At 44.3% G+C, this 17,468-nt stretch overlaps 1 protein-coding gene across 3 annotated transcripts; it reads right to left on the bottom strand.

Moving 5' to 3' along the window:
• Nucleotides 1-5,602: 5,602 nt before the first annotated feature.
• On the bottom strand, nt 5,603-12,808 carry b3gat3 (beta-1,3-glucuronyltransferase 3 (glucuronosyltransferase I)). Of its 3 annotated transcripts, XM_042329435.1 has the most exons (8): nt 12,607-12,805; nt 12,157-12,263; nt 11,242-11,422; nt 10,949-11,132; nt 10,552-10,713; nt 8,503-8,793; nt 8,307-8,399; nt 5,603-5,659 (listed from the first exon to the last, which is right to left on the bottom strand). In XM_042329435.1, the coding sequence occupies exons 2-8, from the start codon at nt 12,248-12,250 to the stop codon at nt 5,627-5,629; spliced, it is 1,038 nt and encodes a 345-aa protein (XP_042185369.1). In that variant the 5' UTR covers nt 12,251-12,263; nt 12,607-12,805; the 3' UTR covers nt 5,603-5,626. The 3 variants fall into 3 exon arrangements, with proteins under 3 accessions (XP_042185369.1, XP_042185370.1, XP_042185367.1); XM_042329436.1 differs by lacking the exon at nt 5,603-5,659 and having other exon boundaries at nt 7,831-8,399; nt 12,607-12,804; XM_042329433.1 differs by lacking the exons at nt 5,603-5,659; nt 8,307-8,399; nt 8,503-8,793 and adding exons at nt 8,851-9,289; nt 9,503-9,804 and having other exon boundaries at nt 12,607-12,808.
• Between the last annotated feature and the right edge of the window lie 4,660 nt (nt 12,809-17,468).

Below are 17,468 nucleotides of genomic sequence, written 5' to 3'. Positions count from 1 at the left end.
TGTGAGGGTCAGTTGTGACAGTTAGTTTGGTCAGTTGTGAGGGTTAGTTCGGTCAGTTGTGAGGGTTAGTTTGGTCTGTTGTGAGGGTCAGTTTGGTCTGTTGAGAGGGTCATTTGTGATGGTTAGTCTGGTCTGTTGTGAGAGTCAGTTTGGTCTGTTGCGAGGGTCAGTTTGGTCTGTTGTGAGGGTCAGTTTGGTCTGTTGTGAGGGTCAGTTTGGTCTGTGTGAGGGTCAGTTTGGTCTGTGTGAGGGTCAGTTTGGTCTGTGTGAGGGTCAGTTTAGTCTGTGTGAGGGTTAGTTTGGTCTGTGTGAGGGTCAGTTTGGTCTGTTGTGAGGGTCAGTTTGGTCTGTGTGAGGGTCAGTTGTGACAGTTAGTTTGGTCAGTTGTGAGGGTTAGTTTGGTCAGTTGTGAGGGTCAGTTTGGTCTGTTGCGAGGGTCAGTTTGGTCTGTTGTGAGGGTCAGTTTGGTTTGTGTGAGGGTCAGTTTGGTCTGTGCGAGGGTTAGTTTGGTCTGTGTGAGGGTCAGTTTGGTCTGTGCGAGGGTTAGTTTGGTCTGTGTTAGGGTCAGTTTGGTCTGTGTGAGGGTCAGTTGTGACAGTTAGTTTGGTCAGTTGTGAGGGTTAGTTTGGTCAGTTGTGAGGGTTAGTTTGGTCTGTTGTGAGGGTCAGTTTGGTCTGTTGAGAGGGTCATTTGTGATGGTTAGTCTGGTCTGTTGTGAGAGTCAGTTTGGTCTGTTGCGAGGGTCAGTTTGGTCTGTTGTGAGGGTCAGTTTGGTCTGTTGTGAGGGTCAGTTTGGTCTGTGTGAGGGTCAGTTTGGTCTGTGTGAGGGTCAGTTTGGTCTGTGTGAGGGTCAGTTTAGTCTGTGTGAGGGTTAGTTTGGTCTGTGTGAGGGTCAGTTTGGTCTGTTGTGAGGGTCAGTTTGGTCTGTGTGAGGGTCAGTTGTGACAGTTAGTTTGGTCAGTTGTGAGGGTTAGTTTGGTCAGTTGTGAGGGTCAGTTTGGTCTGTTGCGAGGGTCAGTTTGGTCTGTTGTGAGGGTCAGTTTGGTTTGTGTGAGGGTCAGTTTGGTCTGTGCGAGGGTCAGTTTGGTCTGTGCGAGGGTTAGTTTGGTCTGTGTGAGGGTCAGTTTGGTCTGTGCGAGGGTTAGTTTGGTCTGTGTTAGGGTCAGTTTGGTCTGTGTGAGGGTCAGTTTGGTCTGTTGTGAGGGTCAGTTTGGTCTGTTGTGAGGGTAAGTTTGGTCTGTTGTGAGGGTCAGTTTGGTCTGTTGTGATGGTTAGTTTGGTCTGTTGTGAGGGTCAGTTTGGTCTGTGTGAGAGTCAGTTTGGTCTGTGTGAGGGTCAGTTGTGACGGTTAGTTTGGTCTGTTGTGAGGGTCAGTTTGGTCTGTGTGAGGGTTAGTTTGGTCTGTTGTGAGCGTCAGTTTGGTCTGTTGTGAGGGTCAGTTTGGTCTGTTGTGAGGGTCAGTTTGGTCTGTTGTGAGGGTCAGTTTGGTCTGTTGTGAGGGTCAGTTTGGTCTGTTGTGAGGGTCAGTTTGGTCTGTTGTGAGGGTCAGTTTGGTTTGTGTGAGGGTCAGTTTGGTCTGTGTGAGGGTCAGTTTGGTCTGTTGTGAGGGTCAGTTTGGTCTGTTGTGAGGGTCAGTTTGGTCTGTTGTGAGGGTTGGTTTGGTCTGTTGTGAGGGTCAGTTTGGTCTGTTGTGAGGGTCGGTTTGGTCTGTTGTGAGGGTCAGTTTGGTCTGTTGTGAGGGTCTGTTGTGAGGGTACAATACAAACTTGTAATTTCATATACAAGAGTTATTTGAATAGTACTCGTGTCGCTCCTTTGGTATCCAAAGGAATGTGGTGTGTGTGTGTGTGTGTGTTTGGGATGTAAACAAGGGTGTGAGCACTGAGTTTTTCTTCATCCCAGGTTTTTTACCACTCAGATAATTACCCTATCCCTTTGTCTCTACCACATCTACCACACACACACGAGGCAGCATGACCTTGCTGTTAGGATGTGGTGTGCCACTGACTGTGATCCAACATGTCGTGTGTGAATCACAGGATCAAACTGTGTGTGTGTCATCTGATTCATGGCCACTAGTCTGATTACTCACCTGACAACGCACCCACACCTCAGGGGAAGTAGGAGAGAGAGAGAGAGAGAGGATTGAAATTCCATATTTGGTCATAATCACTATACACTCCCACAGGAGTGGGCGGAACAGCTGTCAATCAAAGACCCAGCTGTGTTCAGAAGCTATAGGACAATTAGGGTTTCGGAACACAGGAAGAGACTAAGTCACCAGTTACCGTTTATGTTCCAAATGGCAACCTGTACCCTACATAGTGCACTACTTTTGAACCAGAACCCTATGGGCCCATTTTAGCTCCATTTGTTGTTTTGGGTCTTTACTCCAGCACTGAAATAATACAATGATTATGAGGTTGAGTTGCAGACTGTCAGCTTTAATTTTAGGGTATTTTAATCGTTATCGGGTGGACCGTTTAGAAATTACAGCATTCTTTTTTTTTTGGGGGGTTGCGGCTTCCATCAATGTCATTGTCTGCACCATTTCCAATTTTCAATATAATGTATATAATTGTTTTTCAATATATTTTCCTTTATTATATTCCCCTAACCCTGCCACCCCTCTCCTAATTGGAGTAAACTAATGAACAACACTTAGGCTTCTACTTCCAGCTTATACACACTATATATATTTTACAGACACAGTATATTTTACAGTAGTTATCTTGTTTTTACTGCCATCCTTCAGCTACCCTCAACCCCTCCCATCTATCTCTACACCATCCAGTTTTGATTTATATTTTCCATATATTTCCATATACACTCAATGACTACATCAAGATTGTGATTCTACACATTTTTGGGATCTATTTTCTGTTTGTTTTGGTTGTGTTACAGATTATTTTGTGCCCATTTGAAATGAAAGGTAAATAATGTATTTTAACATTTTGGAGTCACTTTTATTGTAAATAAGAATAGAATGTTTCTAAACACTACCACGATTATGGATAATCCTGAATGAATTGTGAATAATGATGAGTGAGAAAATTTGACGCACAAATATCATACTAGGCTTGGGCGGTATACCGTATGCATATACAGGGGTATTTGGAAAAAGCCATGGGATCAATTTTCAATACCGTCAAAACTATTTCTTTATAGTTTTTCAATACATTTCAATAGTTGTAGCTACTTTTTACCTGCAGTGAACTTGTGCAATACAGTACCTTAGGACAGGGCTCTCCAACCCTGTTCCTGGAGAGCTACCGTCCTGTGGGTTTTCGCTCCAACCCTAATCTAGCTCACTTGATTCTAATAATTAGCTGGTTGAGAAACTGAATCAGGTTAGTTACAACTGGGCTTGGAGCGAAAACCTTACAGGAGGGTAGCTCTCCAGGAATCAGGCTTGGAGAGCCCTGCCTTAGGAGATAAAGCAGGTTGCATTTTTCCTGTCACAGTATTTCAAAATATGAAGCTTACCGTAGTTCCCCAGAACAGTTGAGACAGTCAGGTGTTTGTTTGTAAACAGCACGACGGGAGAAAGTGAGAGCTGGTGAATCCATAGCATTCTATTGGTCAGTCTCTGTTGTGCGATGCACGTGAGCTGATTAAGTTACACTTATATGCAACCTCCCGTTATTGTAATGGTGAGAGATTAGCATGTCTTGGGGGTATGCTAACCCCCCATTATTGTAATGGTGAGAGATTAGCATGTCTTGGGGGTATGCTAACCCCCCATTATTGTAATGGTGAGAGGTTAGCATGTCTTGGGGGTATGCTAACCCCCCATTATTGTAATGGTGAGAGGTTAGCCTGTCTTGGGGCTATGCTAACCCCCATTATTGTAATGGTGAGAGGTTAGCATGTCTTGGGGGTATGCTAACCCCCCATTATTGTAATGGTGAGAGGTTAGCCTGTCTTGGGGCTATGCTAACCCCCCCCTGTTATTGAAATGGTGAGAGGTTAGCATGTCTTGGGGGTATGCTAACCCCCACTGTTATTGTAATGGTGAGAGGTTAGCATCTCTTCGAGGTGTGATATTTGTGCATCTAACTTTCTCACTCATCACTACTCACTAAAATACCCTCAGATTAAAACTGACGGTCTACACTTTAAACTCAGTCATTGTATCATTTCAAATAAAAAAAATGCTAAGAGTACAGAGCCAAACCAACAACAAATGTGTGTCACGGTCCAAATAATTTTGGAGCTCACTGTATATAGTAAATAGGGGGCCACCATTTGGGACTCAAGGAACAGGGTTTACCATCATGGTCATACAGACTGTGTGACTACTGTGTGTTAAAGATAGGTCCTTACTATGCCAAAGACACAGGAAGAGAGACAAGCAGGGTAATGAAGGCAGTCAGATAGACAAAGTTGACACACAGACGAGGAAAGTTGCCCTCCAGCAGACGGCTCAGCGCCAAAATAAACACGATTTATTTTTTATTTTTACGAAAGACAAAAGTTAAGACTGTAGATTCTCTCACTGGCTTCTTCCGTCTTCAATGTGACAGCTCATCGTTGTCACTACCTAGCCTTTATTCTCTATAAATGGGAGTCACACAGAGAACATGTGGGTTTAGTGTGTCTTTCAAAGTCGCTGACACTAGCCTAATAAAATGCCTCCGTTCAGTGAAACTGGACAAAAGCCAGACACGGTCATTTACTGAAATTCCTCTGAAGAAGACAAAAACGGCAAGAAGAATTTCACAAAACAACAAAATGTTTATTTTCCTGATTAAATAATGTATTTATTTTCAAGGCAGGGACAATTAAGACAACGGCCACATAATACTGAGAATGCTTCCCAAATGACAACCTATATATTGTATATAGTGCACTACTTTGGAGAGCCCTATAGACCATAGTCAAAAGTAGTGCACTATAAAAAGGGACTAGGATGCAATTTGGGCTGCACTTAATAACGTTCTTACAGACAGATTCAAACAGGCAGCACAGTACACTCAACCACTTAGTAGCATTATCTACTGCCAAGTACTCTACTAATACACACATGGTGGCAAACTACGGTTTTCCAGAAAATCCTGGTTGGAAGATTCCAGATTTCATGCTTGTTCCCGACTCGTGCTCGCTTATCTTCCAACTGGGACTTCTAGAAAACCTGGGGAAAGTTCCCAGAATTCTGCTACCCTAGTACTCACACACACACACACACACACACACACACACACACACACACACACACAGTACCAGTCAAAAGCTTGGACACACCTACTCATTCAAGGGTTGTTCTTTATTTTTTACTATTTTCTACATTGTAGAATAATAATGAAGACATCAACACTATGAAATAATACATATGGAATCATGTAGTAACCAAATAAAGTGTTAAATCAAAATATTATATATTTGAGATTCTTCAAAGTAACCGTCCTTTGACAGCTTTGCACACTCTTGGAATTCTCTCAACCAGTTTCACCTGGAATGGTTTTCCAACAGTCTTGAAGGAGTTCCCACATATGCTGCTTTTCCTTCACTCTGCAGTCCGTCCAACTCATCCCAAACCATCTCAATTGGGTTGAGGTCGGGTGATTGTGGAGGTTAGGTCATCTGATGCAGCACTCCATTCCTCTCTTTCTTGGTAAAATAGCCCTTACAAAGCCTGAAGGTGTGTTGGGTCATTGTCCTGTTGAAAAACAAACGATAGTCCCACTAAGCGCAAACCAGATGCGATGGCATATCGCTGCAGAATGCTGTGGTAGCCATGCTGGTTAAGTGTGCCTTGAATTCTAAATAAATCACTGACCGTGTCACCAGAAAATTGTCCCTGACACCTCAACACATCCTCCTCCAAGCTTCATGGTGGGAACCACACATGCAGAGATCCGTTCACCTACTCTGCGTCTCACAAAGACATGGCGGTTGGAACCAAAAATCTCACATTTGGACTCAGACCAAAGGATAGATTTCCACTGGTCTAATGTCCATTGCTCATGTTTCTTCTTATTATTAGTGTCCTTTAGTAGAGGTTTCTTTGCAGCAATTTGACCATGAAGGCCTGATTCACGCAGTCTCCTCTGAACAGTTAATGTGTCTGTTACTTGAACTCTGAAGCATTTATTTTGGCTGCGTGAATCAAAAAACCTTTATTAAGTTATTTAAATTTTCCAGAGTGACTGACCTTCATGTCTTAAAAAAGAATGATTGACTGTCATTTCTCTTTGCTTATTTGAGCTGTTCTTGCCATAATATGGACTTGGTCTTTTACCAAATAGGGCTATCTGCTGTATACCACCCCTACCTTGTTACAACACAACTGATTGGCTCAAACACTTTAAAGGAAAGAAATTCCACAGGTTAACTTTTAACAAGACACACCTGTTAATTGAAATGCATTCCAGGTGACTACCTCATGAAGCTGGTTGAGAGAATGCCAAGTGTGTGCAAAGCTGTCAAGGCAAAGGGTGGCTAAAATATATTTAGAAGTATTTAAAAAAAAAAAGAAAATTGGCTTACTACATGATTCCATATGTGTTATTTCGTAATGTCTTCACTATTATTCTACAATGTAGAAAACTGTAAAAAAAAATTAAAAAAATTAAACCTTGAATGAGTAGGTGTGTCCAAACTTTTGACTGGAACTACATACACAAACAAAACACATTCACAGTTACGACAAATTTAAATAGGTTGACTGGTCTTAAAAACAGTCTTCAGATATCTTACATTATGTACATTGTGTCTGCTTCCTAAATGCCACAGGATAGGGTACCACTAAGAATATCTTGTTAGTTCCATATACAGCATCAGCATAGTACAGCTAGCTGGAACAGGGTTCCCAACCCCCCTTCCCTGGGTGCACCTTTTGGTTTTTGCCTTAACATCTACACAGCTGATTCAAATAACCAAAGCTTAGTGATGAGTTGGTTATTTAAAAATCAGCTGCGTACTGCTAGGGCAAAATCCTAAACGTGTGTGTGGGGGGGACCCTTACAGCTCGAGAGACCGGTCCCCTGTGGGACGGTTGAGCTAACGTAGGCTAATGCGATTAGCATGAGGTCTAATGTAACAAGAACATTTCCCAGGACATAGACATATCTGATATTGGCAGAAAGCTTAAATTCTTGTTAATCTAACTGCACTGTCCAATTTACAGTAGCTATTACAGTGAAATAATACCATGCTATTGTTTTGACGAGAGTGCACAGTTTTGAACATGAAAAGTTATTAATAAACAAATTAGGCACATTTGGGCAGTCTTGATACAACATTTTGAACAGAACTGCAATCAGACTTAAACTTTGCACATACACTGCTGCCATCTAGTGGCCAATATCTAAACTGCACCTGTGCTGGAATAGTATATTATGGGTCTTTCTCTTGCATTTCAAAGATGATGGTACAAAAAAAAGTTTTTTTTCCTTCTTTGTCTTATCTTTTACCAGATCTAATGTGTTATATTCTCCTACATTCCTACAAACTTCAAAGTGTTTCCTTTCAAATGGTACCAAGAAAATGCATATCCTTGCTTCAGGGCCTGAGCTACAGGCAATTAGATTTGGGTATGTCATTTTAGGCGAAAATTGAAAAAAAGGGGCCAATCCTTACAGCTCGAGACCCATTAAGTGAACCCTTACAGCTAGAGACCCATTAAGTGAACCCTTACAGCTAGAGACCCATTAAGTGAACCCTTACAGCTAGAGACCCATTAAGTGAACCCTTACAGCTCGAGACCCATTAAGTGAACCCTTACAGCTCGAGACCCATTAAGTGAACCCTTACAGCTCGAGACCCATTAAGTGAACCCTTACAGCTCGAGACCCATTAAGTGAACCCTTACAGCTGAACCCATTTACAGCTCGAGACCCATTAAGTGAACCCTTACAGCTCGAGACCCATTAAGTGAACCCTTACAGCTCGAGACCCATTAAGTGAACCCTTACAGCTCGAGACCCATTAAGTGAACCCTTACAGCTCGAGACCCATTAAGTGAACCCTTACAGCTCGAGACCCATTAAGTGAACCCTTACAGCTCGAGACCCATTAAGTGAACCCCTTACAGCTCGAGACCCATTAAGTGAACCCTTACAGCTAGAGACCCATTAAGTGAACCCTTACAGCTAGAGACCCATTAAGTGAACCCTTACAGCTAGAGACCCATTAAGTGAACCCTTACAGCTAGAGACCCATAAGGCTCTGGACAAAAGTATTGCACTATACAGGGAGCCTTTTTCAGACGCATGGAACGGTTTAAAGCAGATGTAGTGGGTGTGTGTAGTTGTAGGTGTGTGTAGTTGTAGGTGTGTGTGTGTGTGTGTGTGTTGTCCTCACACCTCTACAGCAGTATCAGACCCCAGGCCTTGTTTCTGAAGCGCTTCCTCTCGTTTCATCTTGGGCTTCTCTGTCCGCGTGTGCCACACCAACACCTGTCAAACACACACACACAACGTTTAAACATCCCCCCTACACTAAAAACATCACCGGTTCAACACCACTCTTCTATATTTAGCAACCCCCCACAACACACACCTTTGTACAATTCTCCGCCTTAGGTTCCAGTTCGTCCATGGTAACCAATCCCTGCAGGAAGCTGCTTTCCAAGAACCCCATCGGTGCGTCGCCGTCGAAACATGCGTCCTGATTGGCTATCACCAGCTTGAGCGACACGGCGAAGCCAGCCATGTCCAATGGGAAGGGGCGGCTGGGGCGCCAGCCAGTATGGAAGCGTACAACCTTCCCCCCCTCGACCACAGGTCTCTCATATCTCATCCCTCCCACCAGGCCGACTGGCCACACAGACACACGCTGGGTACCACGCATCTAGAGAGAGAGATGTTAGAGACACGCTGGGTACCACGCATCTAGAGAGAGAGATGTTAGACACACGCTGGGTACCACGCATCTAGAGAGAGAGATGTTAGAGACACGCTGGGTACCACGCATCTAGAGAGAGAGATGTTAGAGACACGCTGGGTACCACGCATCTAGAGAGAGAGATGTTAGAGACACGCTGGGTACCACGCATCTAGAGAGAGATGTTAGAGACACGCTGGGTACCACGCATCTAGAGAGAGATGTTAGAGACACGCTGGGTACCACGCATCTAGAGAGAGAGATGTTAGAGACACGCTGGGTACCACGCATCTAGAGAGAGAGATGTTAGAGACACACTGGGTACCACGCATCTAGAGAGAGATGTTAGAGACACACTGGGTACCACGCATCTAGAGAGAGAGATGTTAGAGACACACTGGGTACCACGCATCTAGAGAGAGATGTTAGAGACACACTGGGTACCACGCATCTAGAGAGAGATGTTCTGGGTACCACGAGAGAGATGTTAGAGACACACTGGGTACCACGCATCTAGAGAGAGATGTTAGAGACACACTGGGTACCACGCATCTAGAGAGAGATGTTAGAGACACACTGGGTACCACGCATCTAGAGAGAGATGTTAGAGACACACTGGGTACCACATCTAGAGAGATCTAGAGACACACTGGGTACCACGCATCTAGAGAGAGATGTTAGAGACACACTGGGTACCACGCATCTAGAGAGAGATGTTAGAGACACGCTGGGTACCACGCATCTAGAGAGAGATGTTAGAGACACGCTGGGTACCACACATCTAGAGAGAGATGTTAGAGACACGCTGGGTACCACACATCTAGAGAGAGATGTTAGAGACACGCTGGGTACCACACATCTAGAGAGAGATGTTAGAGACACGCTGGGTACCACACATCTAGAGAGAGATGTTAGAGACACGCTGGGTACCACACATCTAGAGAGAGAGATGTTAGAGACACGCTGGGTACCACGCATCTAGAGAGAGATGTTAGAGACACTGGGTACCACACATCTAGAGAGAGAGATGTTAGACACGCTGGGTACCACACATCTAGAGAGAGAGATGTTAGAGACAAGTTTTAAACTAGTCACAAGAATGCAATACACCAGTGGGTTATATATATATATATATATATATAATTTTGTGGTTCATGGCATCCCGCGTGACCACTAGAAATCCTGGTTCGAGTCCAGGCTCTGTCGCAGCGGGCCGCGAACCGCACAATTGGCCCAGCATCGTCCAGGTTAAGGGTGGGTTGGGCCGGCAGGGATGTTCTTGTCCCATTGCGACTTCTGTCGCTGACACGGTCGGCAGGTGTACGGTGTTTCCTCCGACACATTGGTGTGGCTTTCTTCCGGGTTAAGCGGGAATTGTGTCAAGAAGCAGTGCGGCTTGGTTGGGTTGTGTTTCGGAGGAAGCAGGACTCTTGACCTTCGCCTCTCTCGAGCCCGTACGGGAGTTGCAGCAATGAGACAAGACTAACTACCAATTGGATTCCACGAAATTGGGGAGAATAAAGGGGTAAAAAAAAAACATGTAATTTTGTGGTTCATTTTGAAAGCTAAACTTCAATGTCTTGTTGGTTGTCAAGTCAATTATACTATACCAAGTCCATTTCTTGAAAAGAGGAAGTTAAATCAGAATATTTTGGGCAATTAGCTGGCACAGCCTCCATGGTTGAAGAGCTAGAAGACGTCAGATCCTGTATGTCTGTCTCCTACCTCCTCAAATAGCTGTAGGCTGTATGTGTTGTCATCGTCAGCGAAGTAGACCACCCCCAGCTGTGTGTCTGCTCCAGGCTGCCCCCTCCTGTCCTCTCTCAGCCAACGCAGCCCCTCGTTCCTCTGCTCCGCCCCGCGGGGTTTCAACCAGCTAGGGTCACCCTGGGGAAATGACCAATCAATAAATCAAATGATAAATCCATCAATCAATATGGTAATTTTATTACTTCTTTGTTTTAATTTAAATGTAGACCCTGTAGGAGTTTGGAAGTGAGTAAATAAGGATGTGCATCAGATTTCTTTATATAATGCAGTTAGCTATCTAGGCATTGTGAAATCTGGCAGACGACTGACATGCAAAATAGTGTGCCTGGTCAGCGACCGGATCTGAACCCACCTCCTGTAGTTTGCGGTCGCGTGGTGTGGGGGTGTGGAGGTGCGTGTAGGCCAGGCCGCTGGAGGCCAGGAACCCAGAGACCAGAGGGGTTTTATGGGGAGAGTCTTCCACCAGGATCCAGTGGAGCTGAGGGACATGGAGGAACGTCTGGGCAAGCCGGGTTAACTCTGCTTTCTGGACAAACCTAGAGAAAGGGATGGAGAGAATGTTAGAAATGGAGCAAGGAAAGAGAGAGGGAAGAGACAACAAGCGGTAGAGAAAGTGTGTCTTTCTCCCTCTGTCCATCTTCCTACCTGGTGTAGGTTGGTGTGATGACGTAGATGGTGGGTTGGGCCGGTTTCACTGCTAGTTTTTGAGGGAGTTTGGTGGGCTCAGCCTTCCTCATCTGCTCCTGTAGCCGATGCAGTTCCCCCCGCAGACGAGAGATAGTACGGTCCTTGGGCATGTCATGCTCTGCACAGTCACAGCGCTGGCCTGAGGACAGAAACAGGTTACACAGTCAGTTAAGGTGTCAATTGAAATGCAGCCCAATTCCTGTCTCCCATTCAGTCAATTGAAATGCAGCCCAATTCCTGTCTCCCATTCAGTCAATTGAAATGCAGCCCAATTCCTGTCTCCCATTCAGTCAATTGAAATGCAGCCCAAATTCAGTCTGAAATCAATTCCTGTCTATTCAGTCAATTGAAATGCAGCCCAATTCCTGTCTCCCATTGTCTGCAGCCCCTGTCTCCCATTCAGTCAATTGAAATGCAGCCCTATTCAGTCAATTGAAATGCAGCCCAATTCCTGTCTCCCATTCAGTCAATTGAAATGCAGCCCAATTCCTGTCTCCCATTCAGTCAATTGAAATGCAGCCCAATTCCTGTCTCCCATTCAGTCAATTGAAATGCAGCCCAATTCCTGTCTCCTATTCAGTGCACTACATCTCATGGAAGTAAAGGTTAGTTAGGACCAAAGCCATATATTTATATATCTTACTTGTAAAGGTATTGCTCTGGTTAGGACTATGTTCACCAAACAACAATTGTCTCAATAACGATTTGTGATACATTCCTGTGAGACTACTGATCTAAGAGGACTTCATAGGACTGTCAGTGATAACAAAGGAGAGGAGACAGGGGAAAGGAACCAAGAGAGATGCGGACAGGATACAAGTAAAGGTGACGAGGAAAGAGAAAGACAAGGAAAGGAGAGATAGACAGACTTACCAAGCTGCATGAGAGCGTAGATGAGGCCCATAAGTGAGACCATGAAGTAGAGGACAAACACAGTCTTCAGTTTTAACTTCATCCTAGTAGCCATGGCAACCCGCCGGCTACACACACACACACAACATTGGACAGAAAACCAATTTGTCAGAAGAAATACACAAGCTAACCACTAGACACGCAAACCAATTATTAGTTTGTTTCTGCTTAGCCAATTGCTTTGTTGTCATTAGTAAACTGGCCACTGACTCATGAGACAGCGAAAGGTAGCTATGATGTCTCGCTGTATTATTAGCTAGCTAACGTTACATTTTCGGTTACCTAGCTAGCTACTATCTATATATTCTTGTTTGCTGGAAAGCCAGGGAGCAATTGCTAACCAGCTACCTAGCCCGTTAGCCAGGTTTAGAGGTAGTTAGCCACCGTCGTTAGCCATCTATGGGCACTTACCGGGAATAACGTCGTTACTAGTATTAGGTCTTGTGAGGCACCAATTTCTTCATTTATGACTTTTTGGGGAAGGCATTAGTTATAAATGCACCCCAATTAGATGGGCGATAAATCATCAATTCAGTTAGTTAGCTACGTATGAAATATTTGATGGATACCAACAACTTCCGGCTTAAGGGTACGGCACACAAAAAAATCCTCCGGAATAAAGTAGGCATGAAGAAAGTTTCCGGCTCAACTACATTTCACAGAACGCGGCAAGAAATTCGAATGAATCCACACAGCTATAGAGCCTCCATCCTACTAAACTACACTGTAGCAGTTACAGATCCACACAGCTATAGAGCCTCCATCCTACTAAACTCCACTGTAGCAGTTACAGATCCACACAGCTATAGAGCCTCCATCCTACTAAACTACACTGTAGCAGTTACAGATCCGTACAGCTATAAAGCCTCCATCCTACTAAACTGTAGCAGTTACAGATCCGTACAGCTATAGAGCCTCCATCCTACTAAACTACACTGTAGTAGTTACAGATCCGTACAGCTATAGGATCCTCCATCCTACTAAACTACACTGTAGTAGTTACAGATCCATACAGCTATAGAGCCTCCATCCTACTAAACTACACTGTAGCAGTTACAGATCCACACAGCTATAGAGCCTCCATCCTACTAAACTACACTGTAGCAGTTACAGATCCGTACAGCTATAAAGCCTCCATCCTACTAAACTACACTGTAGCAGTTACAGATCCACACAGCTATAGAGCCTCCATCCTACTAAACTACACTGTAGCAGTTACAGATCCACACAGCTATAGAGCCTCCATCCTACTAAACTACACTGTAGCAGTTACAGATCCGTACAGCCTCCATCCTACTAAACTACACTGTAGCAGTTACAGATCCACACAGCTATAGAGCCTCCATCCTACTAAACTACACTGTAGCAGTTACAGATCCACACAGCTATAGAGCCTCCATCCTACTAAACTACACTGTAGCAGTTACAGATCCACACAGCTATAGAGCCTCCATCCTACTAAACTAAACTGTAGCAGTTACAGATCCGTACAGCTATAGAGCCTCCATCCTACTAAACTACACTGTAGTAGTTACAGATCCGTACAGCTATAGGATCCTCCATCCTACTAAACTACACTGTAGTAGTTACAGATCCATACAGCTATAGAGCCTCCATCCTACTAAACTACACTGTAGCAGTTACAGATCCACACAGCTATAGAGCCTCCATCCTACTAAACTACACTGTAGCAGTTACAGATCCACACAGCTATAGAGCCTCCATCCTACTAAACTACACTGTAGCAGTTACAGATCCGTACAGCCTCCATCCTACTAAACAACACTGTAGCAGTTACAGATCCACACAGCTATAGAGCCTCCATCCTACTAAACTACACTGTAGTAGTTACAGATCCATACAGCTATAGAGCCTCCATCCTACTAAACTGTAGTAGTTACAGATCCACACAGCTATAGGATCCTCCATCCTACTAAACTAAACTGTAGCAGTTACAGATCCGTACAGCTATAGGATCCTCCATCCTACTAAACTACACTGTAGTAGTTACAGATCCGTACAGCTATAGGATCCTCCATCCTACTAAACTGTAGTAGTTACAGATCCGTACAGCTATAGGATCCTCCATCCTACTAAACTACACTGTAGCAGTTACAGATCCATACAGCTATAGAGCCTCCATCCTACTAAACTGTAGCAGTTACAGATCCGTACAGCTATAGGATCCTCCATCCTACTAAACTACACTGTAGCAGTTACAGATCCGTAGAGCTATAGAGCCTCCATCCTACTAAACTGTAGTAGTTACAGATCCATACAGCTATAGAGCCTCCATCCTACTAAACTGTAGTAGTTACAGATCCACACAGCTATAGAGCCTCCATCCTACTAAACTGTAGCAGTTACAGATCTGTCCCTCCCCAACATAATTTTTTTTTGTTCAAATGCAAATGCTAATGAATTACTTATAAATCATACAATGTGATTTTCTGGATTTTTGTTTTAGATTCCATCTCTCACAGTTGAAGTGTACCTATGATAAAAAATTATAGACCTCTACATGCTTTGTAAGTAGGAAAACCTGAAAAATCGTCAGTGTATGAAATACTTGTTCTCCCCACTGTATGTAAGTATTATTGATTATTATTATTTGTCCTGGTCCTATAAGAGCTCTTTGTCACTTCCCACGAGTCGGGTTGTGACAAAAACTCACACTCATTCTTATGTTTAATAAATGTATTGTATAGTGTGTGTGTGGCAGGCTTACAATTAAGGCAAAAAACATTTGAGAGTGAGCTGACCCTGGTGCTAGAGGGGGTACAGCTGGAGGTTGAACGTTTGAAGGGGTACTGGACGATAAAAAGTTTGGCTACCACTGTCCTAGATAAAGGACAGACACTTCAAAAACCTTATTCCTTATGATTTATTTTTTGACTGTCTGGTACTTTCTTGCCACGTATGAATGTGTTTCTATGGGGGTTGGTAGTAAAGGCCAAATTCAATATTTGATGATACCTACAGGGGTCCTAAAATTCTATATCAAATAGCTAAATGATCCATGGTATTACCATCTTAAAACAATTCTATATGTTAGCTTAGTAGACCCCCGCCCCCCCCCCATCCCCTTTAAGAGATTAACTATTTTTTCTCGCAAAAGGTATTTTTCTGTGCACTATGTCAGCACACACAGGCTTTTATCCGAAGAAGTCAATTTGAAACGAAACACATCTTTGGTGGGAAAATGCTTTCATGCAGAAATTAGCATATTCTATTCACATGAAAATCTGTCGGCAATTAGATGGAAACATAGCTAATGATTGCCTGCCGTTTCTTGTTGAAATAAAGTCTACAAATCTGTGTGTGTGTGTAGGTGTCCCCTAGCCAAGTCAGACTAGGCAGCTGCAGTTTAGTTTTATAGTGCATTCAGAAAGTATTCAGACCCCTTGACATTTTCCACATTTTGTTACATTACAGCCTTATTCTAAAATGGATTAAATTGTTCCCCCCTCAATCTACACACACAATACCTCATAATGACATCACAATACCCCATAATGACATCACAATACCCCATAATGACATCACAATACCCCATAATGACATCACAATACCCCATAATGAAGAAGAAAAAACGGTCTTTTAGACATTTTTGCAAATGTATAAAAAAAAACCTGAAATACCACATTTACATAAGTATTCAGACCCTTTACTCTGTACTTTGTTGAAGCACCTTTGGCAGCGATTACAGCCTTGAGTCTTCTTGGGTATGACGCTACAAGTTTGGCACACCTGTATTTGGGGAGTTTCTCCCATTCTTCTCAGCAGATCCTCTCAAGCTCTGTCAGGTTGGATGGGGAGCGTTGCTGCACAGCTATTTTCAGGTCTCTCCAGAGATGTTAGATCGGGTTCAAGTCCGGGCTCTGGCTGGGCCACTCAAAAGACTTTCAGAGACTTTTCATTTGTATTTGTACCTCTTTTTCGTGGTATCCAATTGGCAGTCTTGTCTCATCGCTGCAACTCCCATATGGACGCGGGAGAGGCAAAGGTCAAGAGAATCCTCTTCCAAAACACAACCTAACTGCTTCTTGCCCACTTAACCCGGCAGCCATCCGCACCAAAGTGTTGGAGGAAACACCGTACACCTGCGACCAGCATGCACTGCACCCAGCATGCCACAGGAGTCACTAGAGCACGATGGGACAAGGACATCCCTGCAGGCCAAACCCTCCCCTAATCCGGATGATGCTGGGCCAATTGTGCGCCACCCCATGGGTCTCCCGGTCACGGCCGGCTGCGACAGAGCCTGGACTCGAACCCAGCTAGCACTGTGATGCAGTGCCTTAGACCACTGTGCCACTCGGGAGGCCTGACATTCAGAGACTTGTCCCGGAGCCACTCCTGCCTTGTCTTGGCTGTGTGCTTAGGGTTGTTGTCCTGCTGGAAGGTGAACCTTTGCTCTAGTCTGAGGTCCTGAGCGCTCTGGAGCAGGTTTTCATCAAGGATCTCTCTCTCTCTGTACTTTGCTCTGCTCATCTTCACCTTGATCCTGAATAGTCTCCCAGTCCCTGTCGGTGAAAAACATCCCCACAGCATGATGCTGCCACCACGATGCTTCACCGTAGGGATGGTGCCAGGTTTCCTCCAGATGTGACGCTTGGCATTCAGACCAAAGAGTTCAATCTTTGTTTCTTCAGACCGGATAATCTTGTTTCTCATGGTCTGAGAGTCCTTGGGTGTCTTTTGGCACACTCCAAGAGGGCTGTCATGTGCCTTTTACTGAGGAGTGACTTCCGTCTGGCTACTCTACCATAAAGGCCTAATTGGTGGAGTCCTGCAGAGATGGTTGTCCTTCTGGAAGGTTCTCCCATCTCCATAGAGGAACTCTGGAGCTCTGTCAGAGTGACCATCAGGTTGTTGGTCACCTCCTTGACCAAGGCTCTTCACCCCCCATTGCTCAGTTTGGCCGGGCGGCCAGCTCTAGGAAGAGTCTTGGTGGTTTCGAAATTCTTCCATTTAAGAATGATGAAGGCCATGTTTTGGGGGACGTTCAATGCAGCAGAAATCTTTTGGTACCCTTCCCCAGATCTGTGCCTCAACACGATCCTGTCTCGGAGCTCTACGAACAATTCCTTCAACCTCATGGCTTGGTTTTTGCTCTGACAACTGTGGGACTTTATACCTTATATCTTTCCAAATCATATCCAATCAATTGAATTTACCCCAGGTGGACTCCAGTCAGGTTGTAGAAACATCTCAAGGATTATCTTTTTTTGGTGATAGTTACAGTCTTGTCCCATCGCTGCAACTCTCCT

Source organism: Oncorhynchus tshawytscha, linkage group LG10 (genome assembly GCF_018296145.1).
Source record: "Oncorhynchus tshawytscha isolate Ot180627B linkage group LG10, Otsh_v2.0, whole genome shotgun sequence".
NCBI classification, from domain to species: domain Eukaryota; kingdom Metazoa; phylum Chordata; class Actinopteri; order Salmoniformes; family Salmonidae; genus Oncorhynchus; species Oncorhynchus tshawytscha.
This window is presented reverse-complemented; position numbering and strand designations above follow the sequence as displayed.